Below are 16317 nucleotides of genomic sequence, written 5' to 3' on the forward strand. Positions count from 1 at the left end.
TAAAAGTATTATTAATTATTAACAAAAAATTACAAAAAATATTTATTTAACAATAAATTACTAAATTTTTAAAATAAAAATATTTTATTTTTTTAATATATTTATAAAAAAATTATCAAAATTTAATCTTTAAAATAATTTTTAAAAATATATATTTAATATTAAATATTTTTATTACATTTTAAAATTATTTAAATTATTTTTGCCAATAATAAAATTTAAATATATTTTTATTAACAATAAAATTATTGAAATGTATTTTTGCTAGTTTATAGTTCCCCCAAAAGAGGTGGCCACAACACGCTAGCTAAAATCCCTTTGGTATTGTTCTTATTATTCACGCTCCTTTGACCTCAGCATTATTACTTATTAGTACTACAGTACAGATTCTAGGTTCCTTTGAAAACTTCGAAGTAATGGGTCCGCGTTATCCAATTTGGTGTTTATTTTGTCTTGGTCCAATAGAATTTGTCCTCTCTTTCTCTCTCTCTCTCCAACGTGTCATTTCTTCGTTAATATTTAATACCTACCTATGCCCTTACGCTGTTGGCGTTTACCCTTTCCCCAACGAACACTTCCCGGCAACTTCTCTCCCTTTCCTTCTTCATTAAACTTACATGCACGACAGTTAGTTATTAATTAGTTAACACACCACTTACGCGCAAAAACACCTATATATAAGAATTCTCCTTTCATCATATTTCATTCACCACTTTGCCCCAAAAATAAAACATCAATCCTAGCTATTAATTACCACATACATATTACTTGTAATTAAATTAATCTGTTTTATTTGTTGTATAATGAAGTACACACAATTTGAGCGAGTTCTTGGTTACTTCGATGAAGATGGCGACGGTAAGATTTCAGCTTCTGAGCTAAGGAGCCAGCTCGGGAAGATGAGTGGCGAGATTCTGTTGGAGGAGGAGATGGAGATGGCGATCGCGGCGTTGGATTCGGATGGCGATGGGTTGCTGAGTTTGGAGGATATGATGAATCTCATGGAAGGAGGGGAGGAAGACGAGAAGTTGAAGGATTTGAAGGAAGCTTTTGAGATGTATGACACGGATCGATGTGGGTTCATTACTCCTAAAGGGTTGAGGAGAATGCTGAAAAAGTTGGGAGAATCTATGTCCGTTGAGGAATGCCAAGTTATGATTAGTCGCTTTGATTTGAATGGTGATGGGATGCTTAGCTTTGAAGAATTCAGAATTATGATGCAGTGACGGTGTTTGTGAATTTGCCTGTGCTGTGAATTAGTGTATTATTCATTTTTTCATTGTACACTTCTACGTATTCTTTAATTCTTTTAAGGTTTTTTTTTATTGTACACTTCTACGTATTCTTTAATTTTTTTAAGGGTTTTTTTAAATTAGATTATGTTTTGTTAGGGATAGCAAAGGAGCTGAAATCCACCGGATTAGCCTGCATAACTCACTAAAAAAAGAGAATTCTAAATTGTAAATTTAAAACCGCCATAATTAAAAAGTATATCTAACTCGCACTTCGCACCGCCTAATTCGGAAGTTTCGACGAGACAAGACGGACTTTTTTGGCTGGCCCATTTTTTTTATAATTAAAAATGTTCTAAGTTATAATTTATCACTACAAGAAAGTATCAGAATAGCGACCGATATAAAATTTTTAGGGCAAAAAAAAAATATTGGTTGCTAAAATTGGTCGCTAAATTCGACCGACAAAATCGATCACTAATAGCAACCAAATTAGCGACCGATAAGGTTTTAATACAACTAGAATAAAGCTGGCCACTAAAATCCATCGTTTTTTTTTTTCATTTAGCGACCGAATTAGCAACCGAAATAGAAAGTAATGTCTTTGGAACTGTTGGTCACGGTGGCTATTTTTTAATTTAGCGACCGATTTTGCAACTGATAGTGAAATAGGGTGAACAACTGTTTGGTCACTAATTCAGTTGCTAAATTACTGGTCGCTAAATCGGTTACTAATTGTTAAGTTAGCGACTGATTTTAGTGACTAACAGAATCAGTCACTAAAAGTCACCAAATTAGCGACCGATTAGTTTTATACAACCAAAATATATATAGTCGCTAAAATCCGTCGCTACTTTTTAATTTAGCGACCGAATTAGCAACCAAAACAAAAGAAGGAATGTCCTTGAGATTCTTGGTCACAAAATCGGTCACTATTTTTTAATTTAGCGACCGATTTTGCAACCGATCGATAGGTAAAATAGAATAAAACGTGGTTGATTGATAATTCAATCACTAAAGTTATGGTCACTAAATCGGTTGCTAATTTTTAAGTTAGCGACTGATTTTATAAACTAATCAGTCACAAAAACAGACACAAATTGATAAACCATTATTTTATGATTTATATTGTGTTTAATTGAGTGCTTTTATCAAGTCTTTACACACTTATTCATATGATTAGCATGATATTACAATTCCCTCCCAAAGTTGTTCTATGGTTAAAAACTTGCTTCCTAGAGATCTTTTTATTGTGTATTTTAATTCTTTTTTATACCATTCAATGCCGTGATCCGTGTGTTAAGTGTTTCAGGTTTCATAGGGCAGGAATGGCTTAGAGAATGGAGAGGAAGCTTGAAAAAATGGAAGGAACACAAGAAATCAAGGAGATGACCAGCGAACACCGATGCGAAAACATGGCTCATGCGACTGCGCAAAATGGAGAAATCGCAGTGACGCGTTCGCATGCTTGACGCGAACGCATGGATTGAAATATGCACTGATGACGCGAACGTATGGACGACGCGTACGCGTGACATGCGCGATCTGCAGAATTTACAGAAATCACTGGGGGCGATTTTGGGCCGTGTTTTGACCCAGTTTTTGGCCCAGAAACACAGACTAAAGCCGGGGAACATGCAGAAACTCGGGGAGATTCTGATTAGGATAGTTTTTAGTTTTTAGATCGGATTTTACCCCTCCTCTAAGTTTTCTCTCTACACATTCATAGTTCTTGGAATTTTATTTGCTTTTGGAATTGGATATTGAGAAGAGTTGTTACCTCCGCCAAGACTTCGTCATTCTAGTTTGTTTTCTTACTTTTCACTTACTCTTTCATATCCTTAATTTGTCCAGAGTTACAATTGGATTCTTTTTAGAGTTTATTAATACAAAAACTATTTTTATTTTTTAATTGATCTTTTTTATTATTGTTTATCATGTCTTTCGTTATTTTTCCTTTTTATTTTGTGAAGTCTACATTCATGATAATTGAGTAGTTCCCCAACTTGATTGAGAGTTGATTAAAAGGGGAATCTTGAGTTGGAATACTCAAGAGTCAAATTGTAATTGGGTTTATTGTCGGTTGACTCTCTAGTCACTAACGCTAATCCTTCCCAAGGGAAAGGATTAGAACTTGTGAATAGAAGTTGACTTTCGACTTACTTGACTTTCCTTTATTCAGTAAAGGATAACTAAGTGGAAACAACTACCAATTATCAATTGATCTTGAGAAAAATCCAACAATGATAGAACTTCCAATTAATCTTCTCCTGGTCAAGATCTTTATTTAAATTACATAAATTCTCTTATTTATTTTCCTGTTTCTTAAACTCAAAATTTCTCGGAAAACCTCTGACTAATAAGCTGCATTCTTTTGTCAACTCACTGGGAAACGACCTGGGATTTATACTCCCAATATTTTTATTCTAATTTTGTGACAACCCTTTTAAATTGATAAGTGGATTTTCACTGGTTAAGAACTGTACTTGCAACGTATTTATTCCATTAAATTCTTAATCGGTCAATTTCCGCCTCCGTCAATTTTTGGCACCGTTGCCAGAGAGTTGCAATAGTGTGCTAATTCATGGGTTGGAATTTATTTATTTGCTTTTTTTTATTTTATTTTATTACCATGAGCTCTATGTTCTTCTTGTTGAATGACGCGTTCACTGCCTGATCCGAGCTTAGTCGCTTTTGATTCTGAAATTGAAAGAACTCTTTCACGTATTAGGCAAGCTCGACGTCGGTTAGCTTTTGAGGGTGGTGAAGTGATTGTTATCGATTCACCAGTCTCATCTGAGGGCGAATCTGAACTGCCATTTGAGGAAGAAACAATCTCATTTACTACTTATTCAGTTGATTCCCGTGCAGGTAATATGGCAGAACCTAGGAGGATTACTCTCCAGGAAGCTAGAGTCCCAGATTTTACACTATAGCCGTATCAAGTGCATCACCCAACTCTGACTGCAGATTTTGAACTGAAAACTACACTAATCAACTTGCTGCCCAAGTTTTATGGCTTACCTGCTCAAGAGCCTATTAAGCACCTTAGGGATTTCTAGACAGCCTGTTCTACTGTTAGGCATTATGGTGCGGATGAAACTTCTATTCTGTTAACCGCCTTCCCGTTTTCTCTTGAAGGAAAGGCGAGGGAATGGTACTACACTCAACCTGAAGCGACTGTTACTAACTGGGATATGCTTAAAAGAGAATTTTTGGAAAAATACTTTCCAGCTGAAGTTACTGATAGATTGAGGAAAGAAATTTCTATGATTATTCAAGGCGAATCCGAGACTCCCTACGAATATTGGGAGCGCTTCAACAATCTCCTGGACGCATGCCCCCATCACATGATTGGCAAGATGGTGTTGATTAGCTACTTCACACAAGGCATGAAGCCTCACGACAAGACCACATTGGAAGGCGCTAGTAATGGTTCTATGAAAAAGTACAAGATCGAAGATGAAGCATGGCAATTGATCAGTGACTTAGCTGAGTCCACTAGGAATCACAGGCATAGGCACAGCCATTCAAAAGCTGTTGCTGAGATTTTCTCTAGCAAAGAGACTACTGCTCTGACCCAGAGTATATGTGAAATGACCAACCTACTGAAACAGATGCAGTTAAATCAACAACAAGCGCAACAAGCTCAGCCTCCCCCGCCACAACAAAGCCAACAGTTGGTTCCACAAAGAGTATGCGGGATCTGTGCTGATTATAGTCATTATACTGATAAAAGTCCGCAGCTCTAATAGGAAGACAACACTGTGGCAGCCACTCACAATTTCTATGACCGCCCAAATCAAGGATACAATCAAGGTGGCAACTACAACCAAGGTGGCAACTATAACCATGGATGGCAGGACAATTCCAACCAAGGTTGGAGAGATAATTCTAACCATGGTTGGAGGGACAACTATAACAGAGGAGGCAGGGATAACAATGAAAACCAAAGGTGGAATAACAATAACAACAACAGATAGCAGAATCAGAACCAACCTTACAGAGCCCCTTACCTAAGACAGTCTCAAGGACCCCAGCACAACCAACAACAAGTACCTCATATCACTTATTCAAATTCATCATCAAATGACGGATGCTCCATTCTCTTGCACAAGGACAACAAGACATGCACACGCAGCTGAGTTTTACTTTGAATGGTCTAACTGCCACTTTACAAGCTCTTGTCTCCCGGTTAGATTCATCACCTAACTCCACCAATCAACCTTCAAGCTCCAGTGGAATTCCTTCTCAATCCCTACCAAATCCCAAGGGTGGCATCAATGCCATCACCCTGAGGTCTGAAACCACATTACAGGAGAGAAACCAGGAGGATCCAAGCTCAACAGTACATATCCCAGTTGAGGATGTGGTGGAAGTGGAAGATATTGAGGAGGAAGAGGATGTACAAAACATAGTTGAGGAAGAAGCAGCTCAACCACAGAATGAAACACCAAAGGATGCAGAAGCTGCAAGCAACGCCCTTCTTATTCCCTTCCCACAACTTACAAGGAAGCCCAGAAAGCAGATGGAACTTGATCCCATAATAGTAGAAATATTCAAAAAGGTTGAGGTAACTGTCCCCCCTTTTTTATGTTATTCAGCAGGTACCTAAATATGCAAAGTTTCTAAAAGACTTGTGCATACATAAAGATAAAATTAATGAATTAGAAACTATTCCCTTAGGTAGTTCTATATCTGCTTTAATGGAAGGTATACCTGAAAAATGTGGTGATCCAGGTCCATGTATGGTTAACTGTATCATTGGAGGTGTAATATTTTCTGACTGTATGTGTGATTTAGGAGCGTGCGTGAGTATTATGCCTTTGTCTATATATGATGCTTTGAGGCTCCCTCCCTTAAAAAGGTCGGCAGCTCGTTTTCTGTTAGCAGATAAAAGCATTATTACAGTGGTTGGAATTGTTGAAGATGTATTGGTGAGCATTAAGGGGCTCACGGTTTCCATTGACTTCTATATCTTGGAGATGCCCCAAAATGACTCGGGAAAGCCGTCATCCATCCTACTTGAAAGACCATTCTTAAAGACTTCGAAGTTCAAGCTAGATGCCTTTTCAGGAACCTATTCCTTTGAAATAGACGGCCGAGTAGTGAGCTTCAATCTGAATGAAGCTATGAAGCATCCTCCGGAAGATCATTTCGTATTCTAGTGCGACATTATTGATGAAACTGTCGCTGCAGTTCACCAGGAGGAAATAGCAGAGAAGCACATGGAGCAAGGTCCAAGTGTGGGGACATCCTCTAAACAAAATGAGGATGCCTTGCCATTATTATTAGCTCCAGAAGGTCCAGAGCCTAGCCATGAGCAGAAATTGGAATTAAAGCCCCTTCCTTCACACCTCAAGTATGCTTACCTTGAGGATGAATAGAAGTTCCCAATTATCATTGCAAGGGAGCTCACTTCCTAATAGGAAGAACAACTGCTTAGTGTGTTGAGGAAGCATAAGAAAGCAATTGGATGGAGCTTGGCAGATATAGTAGGCATCAGCCCTCAAGTTTGTGAACACAGAATATTCTTGGAAGAAGGAGCAAAGCCTGTCCGTCAGCCTCAAAGAAGATTGAATCCGACCATCTTAGAAGTTGTCAAGAAAGAAGTAACCAGACTACTTGAAGCAGATATCATTTACCCCATTTCAGATAGCGAATGGGTCAGTCCAATACAAGTGGTGCCCAAGAAGTCTGGAGTCACAACAGTGAAGAATGAGCATGGAGAGCTTTTGACAACTAGAGTGCAGAATTCATGGAGAGTTTGCATTGACTATAGGCGTCTAAACCAAGCCACTCATAAGGATCACTACCCCTTGTCATTTATTGATCAGATGCTTGATCGCCTGTCAGGTAAATCTCATTATTGCTTTTTAGATGGTTATACCGGCTATTTTCAAATCTATATAACTCCTGAAGATCAGGAAAATACTACTTTTACATGTCCTTTTGGAACTTATGCTTATAAGAGAATGCCCTTTGGCTTATGCAATGCACCAGCTACTTTCCAAAGGTGTATGATGAGTCTTTTCTCTGATCTCATAGAGAACTGTATGGAAGTTTTTATGGATGACTTTAGCATATATGGTGATTCATTTAGCCTTTGCTTGGATAGTTTATCTAGAGTATTAGACAGGTGTGTTAGTTCAAACTTTGTTTTAAATTTTGAAAATTGTCACTTTATGGTCAAACAAGGTATTGTTCTGGGACACGTTGTTTCTAATACTGGTATCTCTGTAGATCCAACAAAGATAGATGTTATTTCTAGTTTACCTTACCTCTCCTCTGTGAGGGAAGTTCGTTCGTTCCTTGGCCACGCAGGTTTTTACAAGAGATTTATTAAGGACTTCAGTAAGGTAGCATTGCCTTTATCCAGACTACTACAGAAAGATATTGAGTTCGAGTTCAGTGAGGATTGCATACAAGCATTTGATAAGCTGAAGATTGCCCTGACTCAAGCTCCAATTGTGAGAGGACTAGACTGGAGCCAGCCATTTGAAATCATGTGTGATGCCTCCAATCATGCAGTAGGAGCAGTACTGGCTCAGCATGAAGGTAAGGATCCTTTTGTAATTGCTTATGCATCTAAGACTTTAGATGCTGCTCAGTCTAATTATACTACTACTGAAAAAGAGCTTCTACCTATTGTTTTTGCTCTGGATAAATTCTGAGCCTATTTTCTTGGTACTAAGGTAGTAGTGTACTCAGACCATGCAGCTCTAAAATATTTACTAGCTAAAAAGGAGTCTAAACCAAGGCTAATATGTTGGATATTGCTGCTGCAAGAATTTGATTTAGAAATTAAGGATAGGAGTGGTAACTAGAATTTAGTGGCAGACCACTTGAGTTGCCTTGAGCACCTTAAGGATGACTCTACTCCTATCAATGATACTTTCCCATTTGACAGCTTACAGGCAGTATATGAAGTAGTTCCTTGATATGCACCTGTAGCTAATTATCTAGTTAGCCACACTTTTCCTCCAAATTTTACTAAGCATAAAAAAGACAAGCTGAAAAGTGAGTCCAAATATTATATATGGGATGATCCATATTTATGGAAGTGTGGTGCTGACCAGATAATTAGACGGTGTGTGCCTCAATCAGAATTCCAGTCCATTTTCGAGGCATGCCACTCATCTGAGAGTGGAGGACATTTTGGTCCTCAAAGAACAGCTAGAAAAGTTTTAGACTGTGGATTCTGGTGGCCCACTCTTTTTAAAGATGCTGCTGAATTTTGTAAATCTTGTTCCCCTTGCCAAAGGTTTGGTAATATATCCAAGAGGGATGAGATGCCTCAACAGATTATGCTTTTCTGTGAAATTTTTTATGTTTGGAGCATCGAATTCATGGGTCCATTTCCAAATTCTAATAGTCACCTTTATATAATGTTAGCTGTAGATTACGTTTCTAAATGGGTGGAAGCAATTCCTAACCGTACTGATGATGCTAACACTGTTGTTTCTTTTGTGAGAAATCATATTATTTGTTGCTTTGGATTACCACGAGCAATCGTGAGTGATCAAGGTACTCACTTTTGTAACAGGAGACTAACAGGATTACTGAAGAAGCATGGGATAATTCATAAAGTAGCAACAGCCTACCATCCCCAGACTAATGGGCAAGTCGAGGTGTCTAACAGAGAGATAAAGCGTATATTACAGAAGATAGTCAAGCCTCATAGAAAGGACTGGAGCACCAGGCTCCAAGATGCACTTTTGGCATATCGGACAACATACAAGACACTAATCGGGATGAGTCCCTTCCGCTTAGTTTATGGAAAGGCCTGTCACCTCCTAGTTGAGGTAGAGCACAAAGCCTTTTGGGTGGTAAAAGAATACAATATGGAATTTGAGAAAGCCGGAGCTGAAAGGAAGTTGCAACTGCAAGAATTAGAAAACCTTTGCCTAGAAGCTTATGAGAACTCCAGGCTGTACAAAGAGAAGGTGAAGGCTATGCATGATAAGCACATCAAGAGGAGAGAGTTCCAACCTAGGGACTTAGTCCTCCTTTACAACTCCAGATTAAGGCTCATGCTAGGCAAGTTGAGATCAAGATGGGACGGTCCCTATCGAGTAGAGAAGGCTGAGCCATACGGAGTCTTTCACTTCAGTCATCCTTCAAGCTCTGAATTCATCAAGGTCAATGGACATCGCCTAAAGCTATATCATGGTGAAAAGATGCAGAAGAACAAGGAGCTAGAGATCTTCCTCTTGGAGGATCCACCAACAGCAGGAGACTGAGCTAGTGGAGCGTCCAACTTAAGGACATTAAAGGAAAGTGCTGGGTGGGAGACAACCCACCATGGTATGATCGTTCTTTTCCCTATCCTTAGTTTTCTTTTTCAATAACTCTTCTCATTATTAGTACATATAGTTGCATCTTCATCTGCATAATGCATACAAAAAAAAATGGCACGTGACGCGATAGCGTCGCCGACACGTCCGCATCATATGTGCCTTGGGAAGAGAAGAGAATTTTACAGAAAGTCGCGCAAAAACGTGGCTGGACCCGTGCCTTTGGCACAAATATACCCACGCGACCGCATTGCTGACGCGTCCGCGTCATGTGGAAAAATGGCCTCCCACGCAAACACCTGCCCCAAAAAAACCGACGTAAAAGGGGTGTATAGCAGAATGTTAGGCTGGAATGGGGCTGAAACCATCTAAAAGCACAAGCCCTACCACGCGAACGCGTGACTCACGCGTCCGCGTCGTTTTTCAAAAAACGGCCTTTCACGTGATCGCGTCATCCACGCGAACGCATCACCCTAAATTATGGCAAAATGAGTTTGAAACAGAAAGTTGCGCAAACGCGAGGCTGCTCTCGCGCCAATAGCACAATTCATATCACGCGAACGCGTGACCCACACGTCCGCGTCACTTAGAAATCGCGCCAACCGCGCGACCGCGTGCCCCACGCGTCTACGTCGCCTGCGCCGCACAACTTATCCAGATCAGCCAAATATCATATCTTTTCTTCCCCAAATCCTAATTTTTCTTTTCCCTTCTTCTTTCTTTCTTCTTCCTTCTTTCCCTCTTCATTCTTTTCCACTTCTTACTTACTTTTCCCCCCTCTTTCTTTTTCCCACTCATCATCAAGGTTCTTTTCTTTCCTTCTTCTCTCTTTACTTTTCCATTTATTATTTTTATTTTCTTCTTCTTTTTCTTTTTCCTTTCATTATCTATGTTTTCTTTTTCTTTTTCTTTTTAATCCCTTTTTTATTGGTGTTAGAAATTTATTTGGGTCTTTATTCTCTATATTTCACTTGTGGATTATTAAGGATTTATTTGACAATTATATTACTTTTCATGGGATTGCTTGCATGTTCAAATTCCTTACTTTCAAAAACATATTTACCATGCATGCTATGTGTTTGTGAAAAAGCCCGTCTGGTATTGTGCACTATTTTTGAAATTCTTTTATTCTACTACTCTAAATGCTTGCTTTTCACAAAATCTCTTTTATATTTTATTGATTAAATATAATTGTCAACTACAAACATATTGTTAGTTTGAAAGAGTTAATAATCTAACTTGGACATTTAATGTTTGATCTATGCTACTCATGCCTTTGCCGGTATGCCAATAAACATCTTGCTTTAAATGCCATCACATGCACTTGCTATGTTTCCATTGATGAACTGCTCGCATGTAGTCATGACCATGTGTTAACGACATCCTTCTTTACCGTGCATTGATTATCACATATCCAGCTCTCTTCCTTGCTCTAACCCTTGAAGTTTTAAAGTCCTTACTCTTTCCCTTTCAAGATGGCCATCAAGAAAGGTAAAGAGAAAGCTACTCCCAAACCACCAGCAAGAAGAGGAACAAAACGAGCATTAGTGGCAGAGCCATCTTCAATAGCGGTTAAAACCTCAATAAAATGAATCAAGAGGATCATCAAGGTCAATGAAAAAGAGAAGGCCTTTCCAGCAAAGGACACTGCGCGGTTCACTAACCGCTACTGTGAGCAGATGTTCCCCATACTGGCGGAAAGGAACTATAATAGTGAGCACCTTCTCATCCTTCCAACCCAAATTGCTGAATTTGTTGAGCCCCACATTGAGCGAAGATAATGGAGATTCCTACAGAGATAGCCACGACAGGTTAATCTATCATGGGTAGTTGAATTCTACTCCAACTTTCACTTGCCAACTCTGCAGTCTGTCTATGTCCGTCAGAAGTAAGTCCCCATCACAGAAGAGGCCATTCAAAAAGCTTTAGATATTCTCCCTGCTCCAGAAGGATTGGACGCATTTCAAGAAGCCGCACTCAAGCGCCAGACATACCAATTTGACTGGGATGCCATTCTTAGAGGTATCGCACAATCTGGCAGCAGATGGATTTACGGATACCATCGTTCCCGACCTAAGGGAATATCGGCTTCCGCACTTACCTTAGAAGCTCGAGTATAGGCACAGATTATGTCCCATTACATCTTTCCAGACACTCATGAGTCCTCCTTCACTGCAGACATGGCTGTTCTACTCTGGTGTATCATTACAGACCAGCCTCTAAACCTACCAAGACACATCCAGAATGCAATGGGACACGTACAAATTACGGAAAACTTACCTTTTCCCGCCTTGGTTTCAGATCTAGTCTCAGCGGCCGGAGTCTCCTACAGAGCTGGAGACACCAGAGCCATGCTTCTACGGAGTGATCAGTACGTCCCTAACGGGAAATATATCCGACCTCCAGCAGCCACTACCAGCCAACCTGCAGAACAGGCTGAAGCCATTCCTCCCTCCACACCACAAGCACCTTCAATAAGTCAGCTGCTCCATCAGATACTGGAGAGGTTGGACCGGCAAGAACAGAAAGCGAAGCTACGAGAGCGCCGTAACCAACGCCGATTCAAATACCTCAAGGAGCTGCTCACAGGAAACCACAGACCTGACAAAGACCCAGACACCCCAGACTCCACTTCATTTACCAGCACAGGAAGCCACGACGGTCCCGACTGTGGAGATACTGCTACCAGCCTCCATTTGTTCCTGACAGATGGCACCGAGGATGGTGCAAAGCCTTAAGTGTGGGGAGGTCGGTCAGTACCTGACTTCCGGAGGTAACTTCTCGTCCCTAACATCAATAAAGTAGGATATTTAGTTATTTTTCCTTTGATTAGGATAGGATAGATTGTTTAATAATAGGTTATTTGCATGCATGTTCTATTTGGTTGAAATATAACGAGTTTCTTTTTAAGACCCTATTTTTGAAAAAATTCACTAATTTAAATTAAAACTTTTTGTGTTAAATTTGTTTGAATTTGTATTTGGAACATGGTCTTTGAGCTAAAGAACACACAACTCGTGAGATTTGAGCTTTTTTATATGGTTACACTATTTAACCATAAATATTTTATTCTTGTGTGTTCACTTCTCTATGATTGTAATTTATATTTTGTTTCATTCTATATGTCCAATGTTTAATGTGTTATATGCATGCATATGATTGAGGCCATTATTTGTTTAGCTCACTTATCCCAAATAAGCCTAACCTTTAAATCACCTTTGTTAGCCAATTTGAGTCTTTTAATCCCATCTGTTTTATATTTTATCACAATACTAGCCTTAAGCGAAAAAACAATTAAATATCCCAATTGAATCTTTGGTTAGTTTAAGATAGAAATTGTGTGTTAATTGAGTATGGGAAGATTGTGGGAACAAGGGTTAATAAGGAAATGTGTCATGATAAAATAATAGGAATTTGGGTACCTACTCATGTGAAACTAGCAAAATTAAAAATTCATGTACATTGATAAGTTATGTTTATTTTTTTATTTAAAAAAATTAAAAAAAATTTAAAAAAAGAGAAAAAAAAAGAAAAAAATCCAAAAAAATATTCAATAAATAAGTAAATAAATAAGGGGACAAAATTACCCCAATGCTAAGTTAAGTTGATAAAAAAAATCAATGCATATGTGATACAAGTTAAGAGAAAAAGATAATACATGAGTATGGAATGTAAAAGTGGAAAATTCTGGGTAGCTAGGTGGTGCACGAATTTGCAATCCGTACAACTAACCAGCAAGTGCACTGGGTCGTCCAAGTAATACCTTACGTGAGTAAGGGTCGATCCCATGGAGATTATTGGTTTGAAGCAAGCTATGTTTACTTTATTAATCTTAGTCCGGATACTAATAGGATTCTTTAGCCTCGTATAGAGTAAAAAGGGCATAAAATAAATAATTGTTACTTGTTGTGCAGTAATTGGGAATATGTTGGAGTTTTGGAGATGCTTGATCCTTTGAATTTCTACTTTTCCTTGAAGTCCTCTTCCCACACGCAAGGTCCCTTCCATGGCAAGCTCTATGTAGGGTGTCACCGTTGTCAATGGCTACCTCCCATCCTCTCAGTGAAAACGTTCCTATGCTCTGTCACAGCACGATTAATCATCTGTCGGTTCTCAATCAGGTTGGAATAGAATCCATTGATTCTTTTGCGTCTGTCACTAACGCCCAGCCTTCAGGAGTTTGAAGCTCGTCACAGTCATTCAATCCCAGAATCCTACTCGGAATACCACGGACAAGGTTTAGACTTTCCGGACTCTCATGAATGCCGCCATCAATCCGGCTTATACCACGAAGATTCTGGTTAAGGAATCTAAGAGATACTCATTCAATCTGATGTAGAACGGAGGTGGTTGTCAGGCACACGTTCATGGATTGAGGAAGGTGATGAGTGTCACGGATCATCACCTTCTCCATAATTAAGCGCGAATGAACATCTTAGATAAGAACAAGCGTGTTTGAATGGAAAACAAAGTAATTGTATTAATTCATCGAGACGCTGCAGAGCTCCTCACCCCCAACAATGGAGTTTAGAGACTCATGCCATCAAAGTGTATATAATTCAGATCTGAAAATGTCATGAAGTACAAAATAATTCTCTAAAAGTTGTTTAAATAGTAATCTAGTAACCTAGGTTTACAGAATATGAGTAAACTAAGATAATTAGTGCAGAAATCCACTTCTGGGGCCCACTTGGTGTGTGCTGGGGCTGAGACTAAAGATATCCACGATTTGAGGCTTTTCTTGGAGTTGAACTCCAAGTTATGACGTGTTTTGGGCGTTCAACTCCGGATCATGACGTGTTTCTGGCGTTTAACTCCAGACAGCAGCATGTACTTGGCATTCAACGCCAAGTTACGTCGTCTATTCTTGCGCAAAGTATAGACTATTATATATTGCTGGAAAGCCCTGGATGTCTACTTTCCAAAGCCGTTGAGAGCGCGTCAATTGGACTCCTGTAACTCCAGAAAATTCATTTCGAGTGCAGGGAGGTCAGGATCCAACAGCATCAGTAGTCCTTTTTCAGCCTAAGTCAGATTTTTGCTCAGCTCCCTCAATTTCAGCCAGAAAATACCTAAAATCATAGAAAAATACACAAACTCATAGTAAAGTCCAGAAATATGATTTTTGCCTAAAAACTAATAATATTTAACTAAAAACTAATTAAAACATACTAAAATCTACATGAAATTACCCCCAAAAAGCGTATAAAATATCCGCTCATCACAACACCAAACTTAAACTGTTGCTTGTCCTCAAGCAACTAGATAAATAAAATAGGATTAGAGAAATTAAGAAGTAATAATATCTAAGAGTTTTAATTGGAGCTCAGGTTCTCTTTAGATGAGCGGGGCTTGTAGCTTTTTGTTTCTGAACAGTTTTGGCATCTCCCTTTATCCTTTGAATTTCAGAATGATTGGCATCCATAGGAACTCAGAATTCAGATAGTATTATTGATTCTCCTAGTGTAGTATGTTGATTCTTGAACACAGTTATTTTATGAGTCTTGGCCGTGGCCCTAAGCACTTTGTTTTCTAGTATTACCACCAGATACATAAATGCCACAGACACATGACTAGGTGAACCTTTTTCAGATTGTGACTTAGCTTTGCTAGAGTCCCTAGTCAGAGGTGTCCAGAGCTCTTAAGCACACTCTGTTTGCCTTGGATCACGACTTTAACCACTCAGTCTCAAGTTTGTAACTTGGACCTTCATGCCACAAGCACATGGTTAGGGACAGCTTGATTTAGCCGCTTAGGCCTGGATTTAGTTTCCTTGGGCCCTCCTATCCATTGATGCTCAAAGCCTTCGATCCTTTTTACCCTTGCCTTTTGGTTTTAAGGGCTATTGGCTTTTCCTACTGCTCCTTCTCTCTCTTTTTTTTTTGAATGCTTTTTCTTGCTTCAAGAATCAATTTCATGATTTTTCAGATCATCAATAATATTTTTCGTGTTCCTCATTCCTTCAGGAGCCAATATTCATCAAATTCAAAGTACAAGTTATGCACTGTTCAAGCATTCATTCAGAGAACAAAAAGTATTGCCACCACACATAATTAATTATAATTTGTATTATTAAGAACTCGAAAAATATAGATTACTTCTTTATTCTAAAAAATCTACTACTTTATTCATGCCTGATGATAATGAGAAAAATAAATTATAGCTTAATTGGAAATAAAATCAAGATAGATATACTAATTACTACTACTAAATATCTCCTAAGGTAAATTTCTATAATAATCCTATCACTAAGTTAAAGCAGAAAAATTGGAACTCAGCAACCTGTTGTTTTGAGGAGTAGGTGTTCCTCTAATCTGTGGGGTGCTTTTCATGGATTAATTTTTGGCGCTTTAGCTCCCTTAGATCACACCCTTGCTCTTCCTGTTCCTTAAGCAGTTTTCAATGCATGCTACCTTGATTGTTCTGTTCTTCCTTTAATTGGTCCATAGCTTCTTGCAATTTGGAAATAGAAGCCTCAAGATGTTCCCAGTATTCGAATTGAGGCAGTTTTGGGAGGGCTTCCTGGGCTCTCCTCTTGGCTGAATCATCTTGTTGCTGTTGTCTGACGATTGATATTCCAGTGATTGGCCTCTCAACTGGAATATACTCTGTTATTCCCATCTTCACTCCGGCATCTTTGCAGAGCATAGAAATTAAGCTTGGATAAGCCAATTTGGCGTCCTTGGAATTCCTGTTTGCTATTTTTTATAGCTCACATGAGATCAGTTGATGGACTTCTACTTCTTTTTCCAACATGATGCAGTGAATCATTACTGCTCTTTTGATGG

At 38.9% G+C, this 16317-nt stretch overlaps 2 protein-coding genes and 1 non-coding gene across 3 annotated transcripts; 2 read left to right on the forward strand and 1 right to left on the reverse strand.

The window, feature by feature from the left end:
* Positions 1 to 701: 701 nt before the first annotated feature.
* LOC130962639 (putative calcium-binding protein CML19) lies at positions 702 to 1375 on the forward strand. Its single transcript, XM_057888828.1, has one exon. It carries the CDS (start codon positions 804 to 806, stop codon positions 1224 to 1226), a length of 423 nt encoding a protein of 140 aa, XP_057744811.1. The 5' UTR covers positions 702 to 803; the 3' UTR covers positions 1227 to 1375.
* A 3105-nt stretch (positions 1376 to 4480) lies between these two features.
* Positions 4481 to 4584, reverse strand: LOC130953441 (small nucleolar RNA R71). Its single transcript, XR_009075615.1, has one exon. It is a non-coding gene; the product is annotated as a small nucleolar RNA R71 (small nucleolar RNA).
* Positions 4585 to 9076: 4492 nt separating this feature from the next.
* Positions 9077 to 9475, forward strand: LOC130981754 (uncharacterized). The gene has a single exon (XM_057905436.1). The coding sequence runs from the start codon at positions 9077 to 9079 to the stop codon at positions 9473 to 9475; it is 399 nt and encodes a 132-aa protein (XP_057761419.1).
* The last annotated feature ends 6842 nt before the right edge of the window (positions 9476 to 16317 follow it).

This window comes from Arachis stenosperma, chromosome 1 (genome assembly GCF_014773155.1).
Source record: "Arachis stenosperma cultivar V10309 chromosome 1, arast.V10309.gnm1.PFL2, whole genome shotgun sequence".
Classification (NCBI taxonomy): domain Eukaryota; kingdom Viridiplantae; phylum Streptophyta; class Magnoliopsida; order Fabales; family Fabaceae; genus Arachis; species Arachis stenosperma.

Bases quoted from the DNA above. Each gene is read 5' to 3' on its own strand.
- LOC130962639 (XM_057888828.1), top strand. From the start codon at position 804: ATGAAGTACACACAATTTGAGCGAGTTCTTGGTTACTTCGATGAAGAT.
- LOC130981754 (XM_057905436.1), top strand. From the start codon at position 9,077: ATGGAATTTGAGAAAGCCGGAGCTGAAAGGAAGTTGCAACTGCAAGAA.